The sequence below is a fragment of the Artemia sp. Qi Xiang Cuo genome, unplaced genomic scaffold (genome assembly GCF_049724085.1).
Source record: "Artemia sp. Qi Xiang Cuo unplaced genomic scaffold, ASM4972408v1 HiC_scaffold_3180, whole genome shotgun sequence".
NCBI classification, from domain to species: Eukaryota; Metazoa; Arthropoda; class Branchiopoda; order Anostraca; family Artemiidae; genus Artemia; species Artemia sp. Qi Xiang Cuo.
The window spans coordinates 123,162-141,509 of record NW_028300574.1 but is presented as its reverse complement, the minus strand read 5'-3'; the positions used below and the strand labels follow the sequence as shown (position 1 = coordinate 141,509).

General features: G+C 35.5%; 1 protein-coding gene across 2 annotated transcripts in view; it reads left to right on the top strand.

Annotated features, from left to right (window-relative positions):
- The window catches only part of LOC148938520 (26S proteasome non-ATPase regulatory subunit 5-like), a 49,490-nt gene that overhangs the window by 29,569 nt on the left and 1,573 nt on the right, over positions 1-18,348 (top strand). Inside the window, exons 6-7 of one of the 2 annotated variants that reach the window (XM_089107729.1) lie at positions 6,104-6,213; positions 9,652-9,841. The exons of the other annotated variant lie outside the window; for it this stretch is intronic. Of the exons in view, the coding sequence (XP_088963855.1) occupies positions 6,104-6,213; positions 9,652-9,841 (300 nt within the window). The remainder of the gene's footprint in view (positions 1-6,103; positions 6,214-9,651; positions 9,842-18,348) is intronic. 2 annotated transcript variants of the gene reach the window in all.

The following is an 18,348-nucleotide window of genomic DNA, read 5'->3' as shown; positions in this document are numbered from 1 at the left end:
AGCAAATTTTTTCAGAAAACTGATACATTGGTTTGCAAATCAAGCTAAATAATAAAGTCGTTTTGTCTTGTTTTCTAAGTTTATTTTCTTGCAACGGGCCAATTTTCTAGTAACACTACTAAGAAAGGAGCAAAGGGTAAGCTCCAATTTCCATACCTAAGAAAGATCTATTAAAGTTTAGTAGGGTCATGTGTGATGCCGCTCCTCCGCCTGGCTCTCAAAATTTCAAAATTGAGTAAAAAATTCCACCGAAACCACGAGCAAAAATGATCAAAGACATAGATTGCAGAACTTTTGGACACGTATGAAAATGCTCCTATTAGGATCTGTTAATTTTTTTCTGCTTATTAGTTTAAGAAGATACAGTAAGATAAAATATTCCAAGAAGATATAGTAGTATACCGCACTTCGTTCCAAATGTTTATAGTACGCGTTGCCCTTTATGGCCGGAGAAGGTCAAGAAGAAGATGGTTTTGGGACTACTGTTGATGGTGGGGTATGGGGAGCTGAATCATTATTAAAATCTAAAGAGTAAAAATGTGTTATCTCTTTATGTGCCTCCAAATAAGGCAAAGGTATAAATAAGCACGTTTGGCCCTCTCCGGTAGAAAACAGTAAAAAGAGTGGGTGGAGGGGGGTGTTGTACGGGGTAATAATACCTCGGGCTTTGTTTAAAGTGACTATATTGCGCGTTTATGTAATTTTGTTAGTTCGTGTAAACGTTTAAATGTGTTAATATTTTAAGCTTGTTCGATGTTTAAATATGTATTAAACGTTAAAAATATAACAGTGTTTAACCGTGTTTAACCGTGTTAAACCGTATTTTTAACTGGTTTAGTGTATTAAAAAATGAGTAGCAGAACTTATTTAGAAATTGTTTAGAAGTTTTTTTTAACAGCTTTTGTAAGATCCCCTCTAGCTCATTAGTTATGACCTTCCCCTTGCTACGTTTTCTCCTCGCTTACCTTCCCCTAGCTACGTTTTCATCTCGAACCTGGAGGAATTTTTTTATTTTTTTTTTACATCTTACATTTAAACGCGTAACATTGTGCTTTTGTGGTAAGAAATGGGAAAGGTGCGCGAAAGGATCAAGAGGGCTAAGATGGATTTTTTTTGGCGGGGGGGGGGGGTTATTTTGTGGTAGAGGGATCAGGAAGAACAAAAAAATTAGAGTTGAGATACAAAAAATTATTACCATATTCGTCAATCGAGTCTGAAGTCACCTTTTTCCATGATTAATTAAAAAAAAACTTTCCGAAAAAGAAGGCTTAAAGAAAAGTAAAGGCAATATTAAACTTATCAGATGAAATAGAAATCTACAATAACTCAAACTCAAAACAACCAAAAATTACTACCAGTGGATAAATGAAACCCAAAACGAACAGAAATTAAATAAAGAGTCTTAACAAAAAACATGCAACAGGTACTAATATAAATGAATAAATAAGTCTTAAAGCGAGTAAAGCTTCAATTGTATATCTAAATCAAGCTTAAAATGAACAAAAATATTTTGCTATTGAAGTGTAAATGAAACCCAAAACGAACAGAAATTAAATAAACAATCATAGCAAAAATACACGCAACAGGTACTAATATAAACGAATAAATAAATCTTAAAACGAGTAAAACTTCCATTGAATATGAAAATCAAGCTTAAAACGAACATAAAAATCACTACAAATAAGAGTTCCATAACTGTAAATGTCTAAGACCTTCTGCGTCATGATTGTTTATTTGCTATGATTGCTTATTTAATTTTTGTTCGTTTTTGGTTTCATTTATACTTCAATAGCAAACTATTTTTGTTCGTTTGGTGTGGTATGGCAAAAAAAAATATTAAAAAACAAACTTGGACAAAACCGAAGTGTTGCTCCGGTGTCTAAATTAGATTATATAGGGTAATTCAGGACAAACATAATTTATTATGAATATTAAACAAAAAGACAAGTTTTCTCAACTAAAAGTAAGGAGCAACATTAAAACGAACAGAAATTGTTACGTATATGAGGGGGTTCCCCCCTCGTCAATACCTCGCTCGCTCCTTACGCTAGAGTTCGAATTTTGTTGCAATTCTTTAAGGATGACCCCTGAATCACAAAGGCCGTTTAATTAGAATAAAGAGCTCTTTTGACAGTACTAAAAAACTTTAGCGTAATAAGTGAGGTATTGACGAGTGGGCGAACCCCCTCATATGCGAAATAATTTCTGTTCGTTGCTCCTTACTTTCAGTTGAAAAAACTCGTTTTACTATTTAATTTTTGATCATTTTTTAAATAATGCTGGGAAATCCGACTTCCCCTACATGGAAAATTTTCTTCCCCTATGAAAAATTCCTGCCATGGAAAGATCCTCCCACTTAACCCCCTCTCTCCGACCCCCCACCCCACCAGAAAAAATCCCCCTGAAAACGTCTGTATACTTCCCAATAACCAATAATATATGTAAACAATGGGCAAAGTTCATAAATTGCAGCCTTTCCCTTGGGACTCTAGGGATTAAGTCGTCCCCAAAGACATAGTTATTAGTTTTTTTTTACTATGCTGAACAAAATGGCTGTCTCTAAATTTCTATCCGGTGACTTTGAGGGTGGACGGGAGGCTAGTTGCCCTCCAATTTTTTGGTCACTTTATAAGGGCACTAGAACTTTTAAATTTCCGTTCTAATGAGCCCTCTCGTGACATTCTAGGACACTTGGTTGATACGATCATCCGTGGGAAGAAAACAAAAAACAAAAAAAACGTGATGTTTCTTCTGGCAAAAAAATATAAAATTCCACATTTTTGCAGATAGGAGCTTGAAACCTATACGGCAGGATTCTCTGATACGCTAAATCTGATGGTGTGATTTTCATTAAGATTCTATGATTTTTAGGGGGTGTTCTCCCCTTTTTTGAAAATAAGGCAAATATTCTCAGGCTCGTAACTTTTGATGGGTATGACCAAACTTGACGAAACTTATATATTTAAAATCAGCATACAAATCCGATTCTTTTGATGTATCTATTGGTATCAAAATTCCGTTTATTAGAGTTTCGATTACTATTGAGCTGGGTCGCTCCTTACTTACAGTTCGTTACCACTAACTGTTTGAAATGGTGGGAACCTAAAACAGGCATTTAGTACAATATAAAAAACCAAATGTCGGTTTCAGTTCCCATTTGATGACGAAATATTTGTTTCTGCGGCAAAATTAAAGAAGACTAAAAGAGAGAAAAAAGATGCAAAACGGAACTACAATAAAGAAATGCACCCAAAGATAGTGGACGCTGGAGTCCAATTCAGATTTAATGATGATTTAATGTGCGTGATTGGAAGATTTGAGAAAAGTAGAGATGAAAAGAGAAGTGCAAAAAAGAGACAAAATCTGGGGATTCAGCCTGCAATGGCGAGAAATAAAAAGTTGGATGGGCTGTGTATAGCTAACATAAATGGTGGGGGGGGGAAAGAGGTCCAAGACCCATTGGGAATAAAACAAGATGATTACGAAATAGAGATGAACGACATAAAACTGGTTGGAGAAAAGCTGGGAGACATTGAATGTCGGGTTGGATTGGAAAAACTTGGGAAGGAATCTGAGATTAGTATTATCAACTCAAAAGAGATTTTGATCCTTTATGAGGGGAGGAATCTTTTTGGGAAGATCCCGTGCTGGAAGTCGCGAAAGATAGCCCTTTTCCTCAGTGCAAAACTGGCGGACAAATTATGATCCCTTTACCGAGATTTTGCCTCTCTGATCTGGATTCCTTGGGGGATACTCGCTCCCAGTCACTTCATACTTCACCCAAACCTTTGTCCAGTAACCCTATTCATAGTTGTTATTCTTCATGGGAATCGACAATTATTTCTGGCAAACTGTATTCAGTGGGAGATGTATCCAAATTTCATCTTCAGTTAGAATCAACGCATATTCTTCATTTGATTATCCCAGGGGAGGGAACCCAGAGTGAACTGATTAGTGACTCGCTCAAACTTTTAGCTGATTTCCCAGTACCCTTATCGTTTTCACAGGCCTTTGCATTTTCGGCCTTAGATTATTTGAAATTATGCCAAGGGGCAATTTACATTTTAATTGAGATGTGGGGTTGTTTCCACAGATGGAAATTAAGAGGCTAGTGCAGCCAATTTTTCATGATGGCTGGCATCATCGAATGTGCCAGAAACTGATTCTCTGCTCCTCTCAAATGTAAATTCGTGAGAGCGAGAAAAGTTGAATTTTTTGATTGTGCTGAGCACGATCATTTTCTGCGAATCTTGGGGACTTCAACTTTCAAAACCTAATGCGGATGCCATATGATAGAGACCATGGTGGTTCTACGGCAGAGACGTGTGGATAACGACATATCCCGAGCCAAACGGTGGAAGTACAGGCACTGGTGGAAGAAAGAAAACAAATGGATTTTGTAAAGTCGAAGTTAAGTGTTATGTTTGTGAAGTCTTATCAGTGTTGCATACAAGTGGTCACTCATCTTACGTGGGGATGTTTTGAGGCTCCGCCACACATTTTTTTCCTTTTCAGATAAAATACCTGTTATCCTTTCAGTAATTATATTTGTACATAAGATAATTTTAGTCATAAGTTGAACTCTGACTTGTAAGCAAGGTGTTTTTATAGTAAGTGAGCTTTGAAGTTAAAGATTATCTTTGTCTTCCAGGCTATGGTCAATGAAATGTAATGTTTCGAAAAATAGTAATAGATTTCTTGACGTTGATGTAGAAGAATTCCCATGGCCAAGTGAAGGCGCATCCCTATGCAAAGTTGTTGTATAGAACCAATATTATTTAGTTAGTCTAGATTGAGACCCCGTTTGGGGGAGTCTGTGCTTTTCAGAGTTGATATATGTGTGTGACTTTTTTTGGAAGATTACAAGTAGGCTATTTTCTACAGCTGTGTAGACAATTTTTTCTAGGAACCCAGACAGAGTAGGAAAAGAGTTGCGCTAAATACCATCGTTATTATATCGACAGGGGGGGTTCGTTTACCTTCCAAGGAGATAGCTCAAGATTTTTAGTGGTGACCCGGGTTGCGTGCACCCTTGGCCTTAGAGTTTTGCCATTTGACCATTCGATCACGTTATCATACCCTGGGGCAGGGTATATTGTAAATTGGGTATCAACAAACACTATATTTACAGAACCGTTGTGGTAAGCGCGGGCATCCCATTATAATATTTGGTGCGATCAGGGGCTATCCCCTCCAGTAAGTGGTGTAGCACCATTTTTGCACCAATAAGTGGTGACACCCGTACCTTACCAAACGAATAATTCCGAGTCCTTCCGTTACCTTTACTGTACTCCTTAGAACAAAGTCCATCGATCGGATCCATATAAATGGGGATAGGCTCTGAATGAACCAGGCAACCTAGGTCCTAAAGCAATAATTTTAGCCTGTCCTATGCTGGTCCAGCCTGTTTGAATTTGACATTGTTGGCAAGAAAATTTAAATAATAACACTAATACTATTATATGTACTGAAATCAAAACTATTTTAAAATCACGAGATTAACCTCCCACAGCGATATATACTTAAGGCATACCACCATGCCACTAAATATTATAAAATTATACAGGTTAACAATATTTATATAGTTGTGGCTTCAACGACGCTTAACATTGCTACATCTATACTAAAACTTTTCCTCGAACCTCCTGTCTTGAAATAAGCAAATTGAATTGCTAGGTGGTTCTGCTCTTGAAGCGGCACACATCAAGTAGCCCTTAGAGGTCAATTATTAGGCTTCTTGACGGGTCCGATTAATATTTTTGGCTTCAAATTTAGGTTGTTTCTCACTAGGGGGCTTGGGGGACACCTAGGGACTGAGTGAACTGTGATTAATTTCGTTACTTAAAACAGCTGCCTATAATTATCCATTCTATATGAATGTCGGGGATGAAATACAGGAAAGACGCACCACTCAATACTAATTCTACACTAACGCAGGCTTGATTAATGATTTTAAATACCATTAAACATAAACATTGATGAAAATTTTACATAATTGTTTTTTAATATATACTTATTCGTCTGATCATCTTTCGAAAATGTTCAATTTTCCGCTTCCTGATTGCGATTGATCATCCATTCACTAATCATTTACGTGCTTTAGGAAACCAAATGGACGAATTATTTTCTGTTTTTGGAAGTATTTTACGGAGCTCACCTAATGAAACAAGAATTAGATGTATCAATGTCCTTACAAAATTATTTGATTTAAAGGTAAGAATAGCTTATGTGAACGTAATTATGACTGAGTCACCTCTGATCAGTGGGTTGCTTTATTAAGGCACATAAAAAAACGGATGCTGAGATCCTTGAAAAAAGGAGGTTGGCCTTATATTTATTCTTCGGGCAAAAAGCTAGGTAAGACCTCGGTATATCCCTATTCGCTACTGTCAATACAGGTACCAGTTTTCCAGCCGAGTTTTTCCCAAAACGCAAAAAAAAACAACAAAAAACAGGCAAATACAGTATTGGGAACAATATTACCTAAGAACCATCCCAGTCACCGAAAGGCAGGAACGAGAACGATGAAAGACATTAACAGTCAATACAATGCCTTTTGTAGTTGAAAACGTTATTTTGGTTTAGCACATCAGTCGTGGATGAAAACCCGCTAATATTTTCACGACTTTTGCCGAAACTTTTAGCCGAATAAACGAGCAAAAGTTATGTAACCGTCTTTTAAATGTAAAGTTTAGGAATCTAAAATAAATTGTGGAAAAACTGATTTTGACATATTAAAACAGTATCTAGAAATCAGTATTGCATCATTGTAAGAAATCGATTTTGAAGATGGTAAATGAAATGAAAATCAAATATTATACTTTTCGGTGTTATGTTTGAGAAGGTGGAAATTTGGCTATTAAAATAATATTTCTTGGTAATTATTGGGTTAACCTAAGGGTATTTGGCACAAGGTTAGCTAAGTCTTGATTTGTTGTTTCATTTATGCTACTGATAAAAATTGTTATACACTGCTAAAAAAAAGTTAATGATGTACCGATTCATGGACTTTCACTATCATTTCATTATGAAGTTACTATTTTTACTTAACAGAGCTCTAAATCGACAGTCGTGCATAGAGGCCTAGGATTTATGACGTTGGGCTCTTAGACATACTAAAATGTAGAAAAATGATTTTCAAGGTGCTATCGCATATATATATATATATATATATATATATATATATATATATATATATATATATATATATATATATATATATATATATATATATATATATATATATATATATATATATGTGTGTATGTATGTATTGAATTCGTGTCCCCAGATCTCAGAAAATCCCTTTTGAAATTCCTTATTTCGAATCCCGATAGCAGCTGAAAAAATGAATAAGCAACACAGACTCACTTTAGCTTTTGAACTGTGTTTATGAAGACTGAATAACTAGTAATTCGGATTTAATTGATTATTCTGCAAGGGTGAGCAGGTAAAACTAGTTGCGTAAATTTGTTTTTGTCTTTTGTAAGTTCAGCTAATTATGTTACTTGTGAAGGGTGCTTTGTGCGAAAGAATCTGCCTGACGGATTATTAATGCTTCGAGAGTTTGAGCTGCAAAAACACAATAACTAATTTTGAATTTTACGAGGGTCAGCAGGTGAAATTGTTTGCGCAATTGACTTTTTCTGAAAATGAAATCGACTATATTATCTGCTAAAGGTGAATTGTATGAAAGAACTCTTCTGACAAATTATTAACGCTTTGCGAATTTTGGACTTGTGAATGATTTACATCATTAGTAGCATTGACCCATTAGGTGCGTTCGTTTATGCCATCCGTTGCTCTTAGTTCTATTAAGATATTCTCGGTTTTACTCTTATATTCGTTTTATTTCGCTGTTCTAAAAACGTTGTTTTAACTGAAAAAAAAAACGCCTTATAAGCCTTAGCCAGGAAGAATTTTGACCAGAGATAGAATTTCAATCAGCCAGATAGAATTTCAACTGCATCGAAAATGGAAAGGATACTTCTGGATGCATCAAAGACAACCAAATGCAACCAAAGACAAAAATCATACAACCAAAGATAATCCCATGCATGAGATGTACAAAATTTAACAAATGAATGTACTGGCTGGTTTTTGGTTCTTGCATGGTTTTCTTGGCGCTCAAAACTAAAACTAAAGTAGTGAAACGGAGTATGATGTTCAGTTCGTCATTTTAAAGAACAACGAACTAAGGACGACATTTCGAAGAACGGCGTATAAGCGCAAAGTTAAACCGAGGTTTTACAAATGAATAGCTTATTAATAATGCCGGGGATGGGATTTTGATAGAACAGCGAAAACGAACGCAGCAATTGAATGCATCGCAAACATGTGAGTGCAACAAAACCGGTGATTTAGTCTTTTATCTCCAACCTTAAAAAAACGGAACAACTCTAGCAATCTTTATAAAATAGGGGAAAATACCAAATTTTAGGCACATATTAAATAAAATCAAAATCTGGTGACGTATTTCCGAGAAAAAATGCACTGCGGCTGCGCTGCATCCTGGGAGAAGTTTTCAAAAATAAAAACTAGAAAGACATTTGAATCAATGATGCAGCTGCGTGGTATCTTTTGTCGTGATATTTTAGATTTTCTTTTTAGTTTTTAGCTTTAATTTTAACTTTTTAAACTTAATTTAGGTTTCCTTTAATGTGATAGCCCTTCCGCCTTTTTGTAATTTTTCATGAATTCGCGTTTGCTATTTTAAATATTGTAAAGTTTTACTTCGTTTTTCAATTTGTTTCAGAAACACATAACTAGTCTAGAGATTTATGATTAATCAGCCGTTGGAAATAGCTAAGATTAAAATGATTAACTTTGTCGTAAATCTTAATTTTTTTCAATTAATAATTGTTTCCAGAAAATAATAACCACTTGATATTATACTTATTTTCCGTTTCCTGTATTTGATGCAAATATGTTTTTTTTTTCTTTTCCGTAAATTGTTGTTTCGTTTGACTTGTTGGAGGTTTTTTTTGCAATTTTATGCTGCTATATTTTACACTCTTCAATTTTGTTTAAAAAAAAAAGAAATCAGCTACTCCTTGAAAGCTTTGATTAGTGCGAGCAAACCGTAAATTAAGTTGTTATAACCTTTGAACATCAATTTCAGCTTGCTGACGTCTGTTTTAACATTTGCAAACACGGCCAACTTCCAGAGCTATTTAGGCCTCCTATAAAAGATGTTCAGGATGTTTTTCTTCGTAAAGAATTGATGTATTTCGTTTCTAAGCTTAAAAGAATGCATTGGCGCTTTTCGCCTGCCGATCCGTTGAAATTTAGCCTAATACGGCTAGTCATTATGCTTAGATTTAATTGGTTTGACAAACTATTCAAACGGTGATGATTAAGTACGTGTAAACGGTTCATAATAACATGTTTTACACTTAATTATTGTTGACGGGTAATGCAATGCCAAAAATTGGCAATGATGTTCTTGAATATTGAAAAGTTTTCGTAGTTTGCCCTTCGTACCGATGTTTGGACGAGAAATGTCTCTTTACTTTGCTTTATCCTTTTTCTTTACTCTGGGACTAAAACTCAAAAAAAGAGAAAAGATGACAAAAGATCAATGGAGGCTGTAAAATTTAACCTTATAGCTGGGGAGTTTCACAGTTCATTTATTTTTCGGCTATTTACTAGGGTCAAATTGAGTCAAACGATTTTCTTCAATTAATGGAATCCTGGTTCAAGAAACTGGAAAGAAAGCCTTTTGAAACTATTATCAATATTTGTAAGCAGCCCTTTCAAGAGCTTCGTCAACCAGCTTTAAAACTCCTCAGTGTCCTGATAGAGCAGCCTTGGTGTCAACATCTCGCGAACTCGCAGCCTGGTGCGTATCTAATCTTACGACTTCTCTGCTTTCATTCCAATCTTTTTGCGATTTCTTTTTGTCGCAACATTTGAGGTGCTATTAGTCTTAACGATTGTATAATTACCAGCTACATTAATGATTATTACATATTGTAGAATACATTCTCCTTGTATAACGTTACCACGTAATGAAGTGGTAACGTTATACGTAACGTGTAACGTAACCTCATTCTTGTCCTCGGCAAGTGGAATGTCAGTAAATGGAAAAATCAAAAGCATGCACCTCGCGGCCATTACCAGCACTGAAGCTAGATATAGTGAACAATACACATGTCTAGACAGTATGATGAAACTAAAAAACATCTGTTACCAAGGTTCTCGGTGCGTATAAAAGGTCCTCCCATTTCCGTTGGTTAAGTAGTTCATTGTATATTTCTCAGTAGCTCGAGCAACTTTGAAAAAATGGTGCGAACCTGTATTCTTTATGACTTCGAAAGCAAAAATAAAGGGAGCGAGTCGGCGAAGTGGTTCGCTACTGGCCCATCTCACGGGTATTGCTTATGACTTGACTGAGTGGCGGATCCAGGATTTCTGAAAGGGGAGTTTGGATTAAATTTTGGCAAATACGGAAATTTCCAAGTTCATTGTCAGTTTTTGATCAAACTTTGTTTTGTCCGGGGCATGTTTGGAGCCAGAGAGAGAGGAGGGGCGGGGGTATGGCCCATCACTAGATCCACCAATGACCTTGCTTGCATAATTTGCTCTAGCTTAATTATTAAGCTTTAATATGTCAAAGCAAAAGACTTTTGCATATGCCAAAACAAATGATTTTAGTCATGCGCAATCCTAGGATTTTCTAAAAATATCTTTTGAAGAATCCGCGCTTATTAGCAATGACCTAGGCATAAAGCAGGTAGTTCCAGAAGCAATTGAAATCAGACTTAAGATTAATAATAATATTTCCTTAAATAGGGACTTGGTGGAATATTCACTAAATGCTCTATGCACAAATTTGATTAAAAACGATCTTACAAAATATTTAAAAGAAACTAGTAGATGTTAACACAGAACCAGTCACAAAAACACCTTTGAAGTTACCTGCAAAAAAGGTAAGATTAGCAATAAAAACGTGTTTTTAATTATTCTTCTCTCATTTCAATGAATCGCCTTGTTTTACCTCACTTTCTTTATCAGTCCTGGTTGAAGTTCGCTGAAGTAAGGATACTTGGACTGTTTAAAAAAAAATCATTTTAGTTTTATTGGTCGCAAGTTGTTGCAAATCTTTCTTCTTTCATATATTTTTGTTTTGCAGAGGACGGCCCTTGGATATAGGGCCGAAATATTCATCCATTCAAATTAGAATTCCGCTGTTTTACGAAAAGAATTCCCTATTCTTCTTCTTTTTTTGATGTTTGTGACGGAAAGGCAGTGTGATCTTCGTCGCTATTTTCTTTTTTGTAGAACGGGAGGGGTTGAGTTTTTTTATTCTTTACATTCAGTTGTCGTTTTGGCAGTAATGGCATAATTAGCTTCGCTTTCTAAGAAAATTGACCTCGCATAGGCTTTGAGCGGTAGCTAACAGAATTTTATAATGCCCCTTTCTGCTTTTGAATATTTTTCTCTAATCCACGTGTAGAGCTGGCACCGTTATTTGGCATTTCAAGGATTTACAACAGTTCTCAGTTTTAAGGATTTAAATCCTCTTGCTTTACCCACAAGGTGCGTAGAAAGAATAAAGTTTTGTTGCTAACGCTATGAAAGATCCTCATGACCTCCAGAGAAAGTTGTGCAATTGGCCTAATTTTTTTCCTAGTCATTGATAAATATAATATTGCCACTTCTATTTTTTTATAAGAGTAGGGTTTTCTATCATTCCAAAAGTGGGATTTCGTGCGACAATGAATTTTGTTTCAAAGCGAGAAGGAAATTCATGGACAATGACCATCTGGGGTCCTCGTGTTATTTTTTCCTTTAAACCTACCTTCTCTCCTATCAGAGATGTCATACTAAAAATTAATAGTTTTCTTCTTTCTACCAAAGACGCATGAGAGATAAATTTAAAGACAAACACACATTTTAGTGGTAGATCCAAAATTTTACGGGGCTTTAGGCTAAAAAGTCCTGTCCTAGAATATTCATCCAGTTTGTTTACCAGCAAATAAATAAAATGGTATTTCTTGCTGCTGAGTTATAATCTTAGACCTTTTACGGCCCAATTTCTAAAATATTTCTATAATGCACTTCCTAATCAAATGTCATCACGTTATGGTATTGTTTAAATAAAACTTATTTTTACCTTGATTATCCTTATATATTCATTCGTTGTTTTCTTCCCATTCTCAAACCGATGTTATCTTTACCTTTTGCATTATTACAGCCAGACCAATTATCTTCCTTTTTCTTTTTTATCTCTTCAACGTATGGTATTCTTCCTTATCCCCTAGACGCTTGATTTGTCTTATTGTTTTTCCTGTCCTCCAGGTTGTGAATATCGATGCCACAAGCGCGCTACCCATGAAAAAATCTAATATCGCTTATTTTTCTCTGGTTTAAATATTCTCCGGAGTAGCTGCATCATGGTCCGGCTTTGTCTACTGGTTGAGATAGGAGACGATCGTACTATCTAAATATGTGTTTTGTGATGTAGTGTCACCAATCCCCAAGTAGCTGAGTTAACTAGAGCCAACCAAAGCAGTATCTTGAAGGCAGTACAACCCTAGTTATCTCTTTGTCCCTAATGACAGTAATGTGAATGCATTTACTGGTATCTTCTTATTCTTTGGGTCCTTCTCAAGTAAGACACACCGTGACACGTTTTTACTAATAAAAACAGGAAAAAGCCTATGGCTTTTTCATAATTGGAATAGTAAGACACGACCTGGCTATAACCTTCGATTATGACGTCATTGGTCAATCTTTAACATGAAAAATGCAGTTTTCGTAAAAAATTGATTATATTTAAAAAAAAACTTGTTTTAATTACAAAAGGTTTTGAACCCATTAATTTTCTTTAAAATTAGCCATTGAACAACTCTTTACGATTTTCCACTGCCAAGCTATCTTTGAAAAAAAAGAAAAAAAAAAGATGCCGTTTAAGCAGAATGCTGTAGTAGCTGCCACTTTTCTTGACTTTAAAGCCAATATATTTCCCTTGCTGTTCAAGCCAAGAGACAGAAATTGTCCTATTTAGGGGTTTCGGACTAGGCAGTTTTAATGGTGTACTTTTTATTTTGATCTTACTCAATTTTTAGGAGTTATGGGCTATTATATTTCTTAACATTGGACGTGATCGTCTCTTACTAGGTTGCCAGCTACTGCTGCAACCCGGATAATATATAAAATTTAAAAAATTGAAACCTCGTTTTTAAAATGAACTAAAAAGTGAAAAATATTTTTTTTCTTGAGAATCGCACTTTAAGTGAAAAAAAGGGACGCAAAATGAACTGGGCCGTACTTAGATTAATCAAATTTATCTGAGATGTAAATACGTAAATGAAAAAAGTCGGTGACTTGAGGAAAACGAGTTAAAAAGATGAAGTTACGTAAAGCCCAATTCTTTTGGCGTCCCCCGTTTTCTCGTATATTCATAGGTTCTCGAAAAAAAATTCTACTTTTTAGCTTATTTTGAAAGCGTATTCTGTTTAATTCTATATTTTCTATTTTTGACTTTATAGTCTTCTGACCTTATTGTCATGAAATTGTGTTTATTCGTATGCAACAATGTATATGTGTCATATTTCTACCTACTATGTCCTCTCGGTTTCCAATTGGAACCAGTTTGATTTTGAGTTCTATTTTGAGTTCCAGGTCAAACCAGCCTGAAAGTAGGACACATCTAGACCCAACACAGACAAACATGAATATATTAACAAACACAAACGTAGACAAACCAATGACGAACAATAGAACCTGAAAGAAGAGAGACTAAACCAAAATAACTATCTATAATCTTTTGTTTCAAGGCCGGTAATTCTGCATTCTTCCCATTTTTTATTTGATCCTCGTTGCAAGGTATCTTTCCTGTAGACTTCCCTGTTTAAGAAAAGACATGTCCTATCTATGATTCGAACCTAAATTACTACGGTCACAGACAACTTTTCTTACCGCTACTGTATCAAATCTTTTATAATAATGTTTGTCTTGTGCTTTTTACTGTGCCCAATCATCGGTTTTCTGTTAGTTTAGTAATAATTCTGAATTAAAGGATAAAAAGTTTGAAGAAATGTTTTGTTCTTGCACTGTCATCAGAAGTGGTCGAAAAATGGCTCACAAATTTGACGTGTAATTGTTACAAACAAACAAAAAAGCTGTTGAGTTGAGAAAAACGAGTTAATAATTATAACTTAATAATAGAAAAAAACAAAGAAAAAGGTAGAGATATGCTGTTGTTTTTTGTTTTTGGTATTTCCTATTTTCCTACAAGTCAATTTTTTCAATAGTTTTACAAATTAATTCTCCAGGAAATCTATTTTGAATTAAAATATCTTCGATGAAAATTAAATTACTCCGTATAATTTTGGCATATTAGTTTCAGAATCCTATAAAATAGTTAATTAATGAGTTGGTAGAACCTGAATTGTCAATAAAAGCCCAGCAATATTGTTAGGGTGTCATATTAGAACTCAACTGTGTAAAAAAACGGAGGGGCTGGGCCCTGGGTCTGCAACCCACACCTGGGACCTCGAGGCCAGCCCCCGGAGAAAATATCATTGGAATTGAAACATCAGTATTGAGCCTTATGCTGGACCCCCTTTTGATGACGACTACTGCGCTGTCAAGGTCAAGGCTTATGAATGCAGAACACCACTTTAAATTTGGTTTTTGGAATATCCGCCCTATGTCTCAAGCCTCAAAGACGGAACAAGTTCTTAAAACAATGCAAGATTTCTCCTTTATGGAGCCAGAAAATGGCGCCTGAACCAGGAACTAGAGAGAAAAATACTCGCTTTCTATGTCTAAGATGAATCCTCAACATCTATGGAGAATCTTACACTACTCAATGAAGTGCCTCATCGACAGCACAAACGATCGCGCTGCAGAGGCAAACCCAGAAACACCATGTGAAAAACATCAGGCCGATCTGGATAACCTGTACACGTAAAATCGAACCTCAGTAGGAGGACATTCTGGCAGCAGCAAACCATTGGCAGGATTGGCGGCTCCTTGATGGCCTGGGTGCCTCTAGTGGCACAGATTGATCTAGGCCTTTTTTTGTCACCCCACTGGAGTTTATTTTGAACTTGCACGAAAGAGCAACTATTGTTTTTCAGTATTATGAGCTTCTGTTTTTTTGTTTTTTTTCGTTTGTGTTGCGTTTTTTCATCTCTTTATGTTGTTTTCTTGTATGTTTTAGCTTTTAGTCTTGTTGCTCTCTTTTTCCATTGAAAAGCCTTCTGGAGGTAAAGCTGGGATATTTGAGCTTTTATTACCATAACCGAAACCTGTTATAACTATATAGGCTTAACACTATAAGATTAACCTTAACATATAGGATTAACACTTAACACTATAAAGGAATTTCAATAGTTTTAGTCATAAATATATAAAGAGTTGTAGGTAATTGGCTGGGATTGCTTGCACGGGGCGTCGGCTCATGTTGATATATTACAATTAGAAGAAAGCCGTCCGTTCTATTTTCTATTGGTTTTTAGCTTGAATCTAGACAAGAGCGAATCACGTAAAGCCATTCTGACTATCCTGCTTATCCGACAAATAATCAGAGCTAGGTGTATTTGGTCTATGGATGTGTTCTTACTACGACTTTTGCTTGTTGTGGTTTGTAGAAAAAAGTTGTTTTTGTAAACCATTTCATTTCTATAGCTTATCCCCATGTTTCGCGATAGTGCTTATTTTGAAGAATAGTGTCAGAATTTATCTTCTTTTAATCTAATAACTCCTTTTAAATCTTCTTTATCTGTCATGTCACCAGTCCTTATTTTTCTCGCTATCGGTTCTTTTTTTTACCTTTCAATTTGGTATCGTCTGTTGTTGACCCTCTTTGATTTTCGGCTCATTTTGGATAGTGTCTTAGCACGTTCTTCGCTGCTATAAACAATGCCTTCTGGAGTAAGCTCTGCCAAGTTTAATAAATCCCCTGGGTCTGCGATGCAAACATTAATTATATCCCTTCCTTTAAATATTTTTCCTCAACTTCAGTGATGTCATCAATCCTTATATTCCCTGCTGTCTGTTCCCTTTCCTGATCCTTTGATTCGGTACCGCCTGTAGTAAATCCTCTTTGTTTATTCGCTTATTCTGGATAGTCTCTCCTGTAGATCTCCTTGGTTTTCAAGATGGCGAACGGTAAACCTCCAGTTTACATATCGATTGGTGTCTTAGAATTTGAATTCTCAAGCATTCTGGCCTCTTTTCTGTGTCGTCATCTATTTCTTTACATAAAAAATTATCTAGATAATTTATTTTCATTTAAATTAGGATTCGCCTAATATTCTACGATAACTTGTTCGATACAATCACCACTGAAAAAAAAAAAAACAACAACAAAAAACAACAAAAAAACAATAACAAACAGACAAATCAGTGCTGCAATGTTACTGTCCTTGCCGTACAAAATGGGGAACTGAAGACCTCCAGTCAGATATCCTCGAAACTGATGATTTCAATTATGTACTCACTATGTCAATCGGAAATCACTTTTGAGGGGTTTCGGCTCTTACAGTATACTTTTGAGGGGTTTCGGCCTTACTTACAGTTCGCTACCACGAACTGTTTGATTCTACAACTATTTCTTCGACTTATAAATGACTGTTCGGTCGAATCCGAAATGAATTATTATTTTCAAAATAGTGTTACATGAGAAATATTTGTCATTAGACAAATATTTAAATAGAAGATTCTTAAATTTCGAGTATTAAGGAGTATAATTTGCTCTTTATTAGGCTGCTGCAATTATGAAAAATAACCAAATAACTGCTTTCGAGTAAAAATAAAAAACCTAGTAGTGGAACAAGCTATAAAAATTCTAAGAGCATGATTACTTTTTAGCTAAGATATTTCGGGTGAAGGCTAAGAATATTGGAGCTAAGATTTTTTCATATTTTGGCTATGGAATAGATTATGAGAAAGATAGGAAAAATAATAACTATGGGTAACATTGAATCTGTTCAAGCAGTTCCTGGTTCGTTTTTAGCGGAACCTAAATATAGATTAATAATTTTTCTTGTCGTGTCTGTTGTATTACTCATACCTTCGTGACATATCACAAGTCGTGACCGATTATCCTTTCTTTCTGTATAAAATGTTTAAAGCTCGTTCTTAAATTTAAAGATGCCGCTTCGGAGTTTTGGAAAGCTGCTGCAATGCCCGTATAATTTGATTTAATTTAGTTCAAATTACTGTCCACCATTACCAAAGAACTTGCCTTGATATCGAATTTACGGCTGGAAGTACTTCTGGAAGGCTTTTTTTGAGAGGGGACTCAGTTGCTCTGTTATGGTCCTATTATTGTCAGGAATAGTGACTCAGTAGTGTCCTTTAAGTACAGTTTTAATCGTTGGAAAGTTGCCCGGTGTTAGATAATGTAAGGTAAATATGTACAGATAGGAGCAGGGTTTCCAGTTCAAAATGTCGAGCAAGTGATTTTCCTTTTGTTCATCGATACACAATCTCAGAATAATTTGAAAATTTTTGGCTGAAACGCCGTACACGAACCCTTAAGAGATGCTACTATCTTTGCTTAGCTCTCGAATGGTTCCGAAAGTGTTAGAACGAAACGTGTTTGCTACCTTTTTTACAGCTTCTTTTGTTTTTGAATTTAGGATGTTCCCAAAAGTTGCCTTCTTCTGTCATTTCCGCTCTTGAATTAATACCATCTGTAAACAGTCATCAAAGTTACAGCATTTCGGCTACACCTTAATTTCAACTTTACGATAGTCTATTTGAAAGTATTTTCGTCACTTGGAAATAACTTGATTTTCACGCTTTGTTTGAAATCTTTGATGCTCAACAGACACGGTGAACAGAGCTTCACCCTTATGTCTCTGGAAGCTGGTAGCCAAGTCAGACCGTGTTCCAAGCTGACTTTGCCTGTCTGATTTGATTAGGCTATTGAAAAATTAGATCAAATGGTTGCAGCGTCAGTAATTAGTGCTTAAAAAAATTCTCTTTTTGATAGCTCGTATATATGATTTTAATGTCGGCTATTACGTTTTATCAAACAGGTCGTGGTAACGAACAAGTGAGGAACGACTCGGCTCAGTAGTGACCGAAACACTAAAAAACAGAATTTTGATAACAATTGATACATCAAAAAAATTGGTTTTTTATGCTGATCCCAAATGTGTAAAGTTCACTAAGTTTAATCTTACCCATAAAAAACTACGAGCCTGCAAAAATTTACCTGATTTATGAAAAAGGGCGGAAACACCCCCAAAAAGTCAAGCTATTTTGAATTTTTGGGAAAATCACACCATCAGATTTAGAATATCAGAGAACTCTACTGTAGAGGTTTCAAGCCCTGTATACAAAAATGTGGAATTTGTATTTTTTACCAGAAGAATGATCACG